The 6,922-nt window shown below is 44.4% G+C and overlaps 2 protein-coding genes and 1 non-coding gene across 3 annotated transcripts; 1 reads left to right on the top strand and 2 right to left on the bottom strand.

Annotated features, from left to right (window-relative positions):
* The first annotated feature begins 1,553 nt into the window (after window positions 1-1,553).
* On the top strand, window positions 1,554-3,849 carry LOC127333286 (glucose-6-phosphate/phosphate translocator 2, chloroplastic). Its single transcript, XM_051359664.2, has 5 exons — window positions 1,554-2,123; window positions 2,252-2,477; window positions 2,789-3,011; window positions 3,258-3,471; window positions 3,580-3,849. Exons 1-5 carry the CDS (start codon window positions 1,659-1,661, stop codon window positions 3,589-3,591), a joined length of 1,140 nt encoding a protein of 379 aa, XP_051215624.1. The 5' UTR covers window positions 1,554-1,658; the 3' UTR covers window positions 3,592-3,849.
* Window positions 3,850-4,881: 1,032 nt separating this feature from the next.
* On the bottom strand, window positions 4,882-6,684 carry LOC127333287 (large ribosomal subunit protein eL42z/eL42y). Its single transcript, XM_051359665.1, has 4 exons — window positions 6,604-6,684; window positions 5,459-5,638; window positions 5,205-5,279; window positions 4,882-5,123 (listed from the first exon to the last, which is right to left on the bottom strand). The coding sequence occupies exons 1-4, from the start codon at window positions 6,604-6,606 to the stop codon at window positions 5,064-5,066; spliced, it is 318 nt and encodes a 105-aa protein (XP_051215625.1). The 5' UTR covers window positions 6,607-6,684; the 3' UTR covers window positions 4,882-5,063.
* LOC127337846 (small nucleolar RNA R66) lies at window positions 5,782-5,853 on the bottom strand. The gene has a single exon (XR_007874148.1). It is a non-coding gene; the product is annotated as a small nucleolar RNA R66 (small nucleolar RNA).
* Window positions 6,685-6,922: the final 238 nt, after the last annotated feature.

Here is a 6,922-nt window from a genome sequence, read left to right on the forward strand (position 1 = left end):
TACGGTCAAATTAACCACTCCCGTAGTCCCGTTCTTCCTATAGATGAACCAAAGGGAAACTCGATTCCTTAAATCTCGGATAAAACCAAGTATATATGCATGCCGAGGGGTTGATCGAGCTTGCTAGGCAACTTCTCCTGCCAATTTAAAACGTGTAAGATACTAGTCCAAACTTGTTGCAAGTCATAGGCACGCAGCATCGGAAAACCACGGATAGCAACAAAAACGTACCTCTCCCTCGCTTGCTTCCAAGCGATAAATTCCAGAGAAAATTACCTTAATTTGGGAAAATAATTATCTATCAAACAATGGGGCAAATAAACTGCCAACCATTTAAAAGATGCACATAATCTTCTTTACTCGCGATAAGTATTGAAAAGATGCACATAAACTTTGGATTTTAGAGCATTCTCAGGAGATTTTACCAGCATCTTTGTTCTAAAGGAGCGAGACTACTACCTCATGGTACTAGAAAAAAATCCTAAGATTATAAGTATTACTCCATCCGTCCTAAAATAATTGATTTTAGGACGGGGGGAATAAAAACTTGTGTACTTCCTCGCCATTTATTTGTGTACTCTGAGCAGGAAAAGTCCGGTGTGAACCTGGGTGCATGTGAACCCTAGTTGGAAATGCATTTTCCAAATGTTAAAAAATTCTGAAATAAAAATATCCGGGTACGTACGCATGTTCCATGTGTGCGTAGAAAGTTTTCGCGGAGAAACCACTTTTTTATTTCAGAATCTAAAAAAGATAAAATACGTCACATATATACTGCTATATAGCCCTGCAAAATTTCACTTTTTTGCCGAGACAAAATAAAAGGTTTTTTCGTCACGAAACTCATGTCCAGGGCACATATTTGAGATCATCCGGAAAATCATTTTGTGTTTCGATTTTTAAAACATGTTTTGACATCACAAACGGAACTTTTCAAAAAGTGGGTTCACATGCCCCCATGTTCCATATATGCAGTCTCGCTCTGAGCATAGCTAACAATGAGATGAGATTGACTAATATAAGTATGGGTGGTGTGGATGATTTCAACACAATGGCATGCTAATGTCAGGTCTTCAATTCAATTACCAGATGTCCAATCCTATCATATTCGTTGTGACAAACCTCTTTTTCATTTGCATGAATCTCAATGTTTTGATCAGGTTGTTTTTGGTACCAATGAGAAGTCGTCTAAGAGATAATAAAAACAAATATTATAGTTCAGTTGAGAATAGCAAATATCATTGGTTAAACTACACTTTGCGAGAAGTTCGTTTACAAAACTAACAGATCCAGCAAAAAACAGTGTCACATTCTTGCAGTTCACGGGTAAAGTGTAAAGATAATAGAGCGTTAAACTACGGGAATATACCCAAAATATTCTAGGGACATAGAGCAAGAAGATAGGGAGTACATATGCAAAATATATTATTCATGAAAAAGGGAGAGAAAAACCAGTGGTGAAAAGATCCCAGGGTGAACTGGCCAAACCGCCTCCCTTCTCCTTCGCGCCCTCACTATAAATACCTTCCTCCTCATCTCCCATCTACAATCACACACCACAAAGGCGCAGAACCGCAGCACCAGCAGGCAGCAGGCGCATACCACCACAACACCCCAGACAAACCCCACCAAATCCCGCCGCACCTCCCACGGCCAAAATGCTGGCCGCCGCCGCCTCCGTAAGGCTCTCCCCGGCGTCCACCACCAAGCTGACCTTCAAGCCCATCCACCTCCCTCCCCTCCCCAACGCCGGCCACCGCCCCCTCTCCCTCTCCGCGCGGCCCCTGTACCGCCAGTTGCCGTTCCTGGCGGCGTCCCGTGACGACCGGGCCGCGTCCTTGGCGCCCCCTGCCGCCACCGCGGACGGCGCACGGCCGGTGGAGACGGCTGCCGCGCCGGAGACCGCGAGGAGCGCCAAGATTGGGGTCTATTTCGCGACGTGGTGGGCGCTGAACGTGATCTTCAACATCTACAACAAGAAGGTGCTCAACGCGTTCCCGTACCCGTGGCTCACGTCCACGCTCTCGCTGGCCGCCGGCTCCGCCATCATGCTCGCGTCATGGGCCACCAGGATCGCCGAGGCGCCCCAGACGGACATCGATTTCTGGAAGGCCCTGTCTCCGGTGAGCAATCCTGGACCTTTTCTTTTTTTCAAGAAACAATCCTGCACACATTGCCATGCATGGTTTATCGGCGCGGCTGTGTTCTTGAGATCTGTGCTGATGCTGTGTTGGGGGTTTTCTTTTGTCAGGTGGCGATTGCGCACACAATCGGGCACGTGGCGGCGACGGTGAGCATGGCGAAGGTGGCCGTGTCCTTCACGCACATCATCAAGAGCGGGGAGCCGGCGTTCAGCGTGCTCGTCTCCAGGTTCTTCCTCGGCGAGCACTTCCCGGCGTCCGTCTACTTCTCCCTCCTTCCGATCATCGGTGGATGCGCTCTCGCCGCCGTTACCGAGCTCAACTTCAACATGACTGGTGAGCAATCTGCAGAATACCATTTTCTGAATCTTACCTCCAGCAGATTTAGATACATGAGAAATATCATCACTTGATATTTTCAATAGTTCTGACTTCTGAACAACATAACTGTCGACCAATCCTGAGGTCCATAATTTAGCACGTCTTCTACCAAAACCTGATCTATCTTTGATGTCAAAACTGGACAATCTTGTACTTCTGGATACAATTTCTGTGGAAAGAAGTATACATAACTGTCGACCAATATGGAAGGTTTGACAGGTATTCTGATCGATCTGCTGCTAATGCTGATACCAAACTCTCTGTAGGATTCATGGGTGCAATGATCTCGAACCTGGCGTTCGTGTTCCGGAACATATTCTCCAAGAAGGGGATGAAGGGCAAGTCTGTTAGCGGGATGAACTACTACGCCTGCCTCTCCATGCTCTCCCTAGTGATCCTCCTCCCTTTCGCCTTCGCCATGGAGGGCCCCAAGGTGTGGGCTGCAGGTTGGCAGAATGCAGTCGCCGAGATTGGTCCCAACTTCGTCTGGTAAGTTCGATCACGTGCATCCTCTTTGTCCAATTCACTGTCACAAGTTCACAACCACCATGTCATGCTGTTCAGGCTTAGCAATTCCAAATGTACTGAACTTGGAATCAAACAGTATAACATTCATACTTGAGAAATGTCACAAGTTCAATTACAGAACACAAAGAATACGATGCTTTCTGTGACTATTCACTCAGTTTTTTTTGTCAGTTTATGTGTCTAAATGTATTCCTCTATGGTTTTTAGGTGGGTGGCTGCACAGAGCGTGTTCTACCACCTGTACAACCAGGTGTCCTACATGTCTCTTGACGAGATCTCGCCACTGACATTCAGCGTCGGCAACACAATGAAGCGTATCTCCGTCATTGTTGCCTCCATCATCATCTTTCACACGCCGGTGCAGCCCATCAACGCGCTTGGAGCGGCCATCGCCATCCTCGGAACCTTCATCTACTCCCAGGTAATCCATCCCACACGTTTCATTTGCCTCACCATACATGCGTGAGAAATGAGGTAGCCAATTCAGTATTCACCACTGAAAGTTAACCAAAAATCTCCGGTATTGCAGGCAAAACAGTAATAGGAAGTCGGGAACGGTATCTCTTTTCGCCGCGAGTCGGCTCGGCATTGGAACATGACATGTTGTTGAGCATATCTAATTAAGAACCCCTTGTAATATATATTAGGAATCGTTTTTTGGTTTTCTTCTCTTTGTAGGATTATTAGCTGCCAATGTCTCTGAATTCTTCGTTTGTTGTTCTATGACCGTGACGCTGATGATGTAGAGAGGTGAATGAGTCCATCTAAATAAAAGTTGTCAGGAAATTTTGCTCGCCCCTTTGCACGGTTTGCCCCGGATCTCTCCTACGTGGTCCTAAACACAACTCGTGGTTCAGAATGCATTGGGCGTTGCTCTTTTGCCCCCAGATTGTTTTCTTGCTGGCGATGGATACAGGGCATGGCTGCGGTATGCAATTTGCGAGCCAGGATCTCTGAGATGGGTGCTGCATTTGGCGCATAGCTCGTTTGCTGCGTGTTGCCCCATGTTTCCTTGGCCTTTCGTTTGGGAGTATCTGCTCGGTCCCCGGCTTGTTTTGCTGCCTGTTGACAAATGCTGGCGTTTGGGCGCGGCATATACCTGCAGTAGCATATATTCTTGGTTTAGAGGTTCACCCTTTCCAGGGCTCAAAGGGGCATTGAGTTAAGAGTTTGAGTCTCAGATTCAGATGTTTCTTTCGGTGCTTTGTAGGAAGATCACTGAGACTGAGATAGCGTTCGATTGTTTGACATTGGCTAGATGCTACGGATTGAACCTTTATAAACTAGCGAAAGGGCGCACAGGTGATGTACACACCACCACCGTTAGCAATATATACTTCTGTTTCTCGTTGTAGTAGTGCTAAGCTTATACAGGCACATCAGTACTGGTTTTTCTTGTTCTTTCTGACAGAGCAGTACGAGCTTAAGAGCAGATTGTTTGTAACGTTGGCAATGGATTCTACATTGCAGTGATGCATTAGGCAATCGAGTTCACACAGTGGGTTTAAAAAAGTAATCAACAGAATGTTGGCAAAATAGGGTCTAGTGATCGACCATAGAAACAAACTTCTCTACCTGGCCTACAAGAATTTCAGCACAGACCTTATCTTGATTCTCTTGTGGCTTGAGTAGAGATCGTTTCAGACCTTAACTGCCAACAATATGTGAATGTTCTAGCAATCCTAACAGCTATCTTGCATGTCCAAGAAATCCGAACAGTAATAAAGCTCAGGTTACCATGTAACTCAAACATACAGTGCAAGCGATCATGCAGGCAAACTACCACTAATGAGGAGCCACGGGACATCAGATCTAATGAACAAGCCTGAGATTAGAACAAGTCATTATGCACATTCAAAGAGGATTCAAGCTACAAAACTTCATTCAGCCAAAAGTAATCGAATACAAGACACACAAGTTTCGATTAAGTGACAAGGTCTCTTATAATTTAACTTCTAACATCAAAATCTTAAGACATGTTGTTGACCACCACAACAGATAGGTGAAAGCTATTTAGAAGAGAGATGTCCCCTTGCCCTTCTTATCTCCACCGATCTCAAAGTGCTTGCACCTCTGCAAAGATGAAAAAGAAAGACTGAGCAAGCACAACAGACACAACGAAGACATGTTCAGCTTAAGAGAAAAGGAACTAACCTTGATGGCGCGCTGGGAGTAGTGCTTGCAGCTCTGGCACTGCAGCTTCAGCACAATCTTCTTAGTGGTTTTTGCCTGAAGAAGGTCACCAAATTAGCACACCATACAGCTGCCTCTTATCTTCATAAGATGTTTACATTGGAAAGGCACATCATAAGGAGATGGCACTGAGATGATAAGCCACTCAGAGAAATCCTACACTATATGTTGTGTTGGCAGATCAATAGAGAATCACAACGATTATGTTGCAGTACCTTCTTGTGGAAAACAGGCTTGGTCTGACCACCATATCCTGACTGCTTCCTGTCATAACGACGCTTTCCCTGGGCAGAGAGGCTGTCTTTTCCCTTCTTGTATTGAGTGACTTTGTGAAGGGTGTGCTTCTTGCACTCCTTGTTCTTGCAGTACGTCTTCCTTGTCTTCGGAACGTTCACCTATACAACATTTGACACATTAGACTCATGCTATATGGTTTGCAGTGAACTGGATAGCAGGTTCAGATAACGATGTCTATGAACAAATTCAACAAATGTTCCCAAAAACGTAGACAAAAATCATTGGCGCAAACTCCAGTTGAGTCTTCTGAAACATGCTTATAATTGGTATCATAAGGATAATAAGGTCTCAAAGATTTCATGCCATCACAGGACCCTATAACTAAAATCTCTAAATATCAAACTATTGCAACATACGATACATAACAAAGAGATGTAACTCTGCAAGAGAGAAGATTGCCTAATGATTCAGGAAAATAGTAAAAAGTCTATTTAAGAACAGCTAAGTACCACCAGAAAGGATTGTACATAAAACATAACATAGTTCGAATGCCAAATGGCAAAGCAAAATCAATGAAGACTGCACAATATGGTCGGCCACACTGGGTTCTAGATGTATCATGTAATCTGGAGAATTTTGCTGCCACAAGATGATACATTTAAAGTTGCATGAATACAAACTATTGTCAATCTAAAAATAGAATAAAAAATCACATTAGATGGCCACGTGGTGCTATCCGTGCCATTCTCTACCAGACTAGTATAAACCGCAACAGTTCACAAATCTAAGGCACATCTCATACATATAGTATCCTAAAGCGGGACAAATCAAATACCAACATACTGTGGCCAAGAACTAGTAGTACATAGTTCACAGATCTGGAACTAGGAACAGAGCAAACCCTAAAGTTGACGACGAACTAGTAGTGCAGACCTAGAATCAACCATGAGCAAGTACTCGACATGAACTATTCATACGGCCCGAAATCTAGCAGCTACAAATCTACGAACAGATCACCACGGGAAACGCACTGTTTCAAGCAAAGGAGGGAAAATAACATGGATATTGGATAGGCAAGATTAGGACAAGAATTTCGAGCGATGGAGAGGGAGGAAGAGCGTACCATTTTGGCGGCAGGGGGCTCTGGCGTGCTTCCCTTTCTGATGGATGAGTTGAGGCCTAGGGTTTTCTAGTCGCTTGTCCCGTCAGTTCCTTCATGGGCCTGGAGGCCTTTATGAATAGTCGATCGTCCATTTCATCATGGGCTGTATATTTTCTACTATTTGTTAAGAAAATTGTAAAATGCGTTTGGTTCCTAAAAACACCGTGGGGTGCACATAAAAATATTTCAGTTAACGTGAAAAACATTCAACCAATCCCGATTTTTAAAAATAAAATATTATTCAAAGATAATGATTGTTCTCTAGTAAAACTTAGTGGAT

This window comes from Lolium perenne, chromosome 2, assembly GCF_019359855.2.
Source record: "Lolium perenne isolate Kyuss_39 chromosome 2, Kyuss_2.0, whole genome shotgun sequence".
NCBI classification, from domain to species: Eukaryota; Viridiplantae; Streptophyta; class Magnoliopsida; order Poales; family Poaceae; genus Lolium; species Lolium perenne.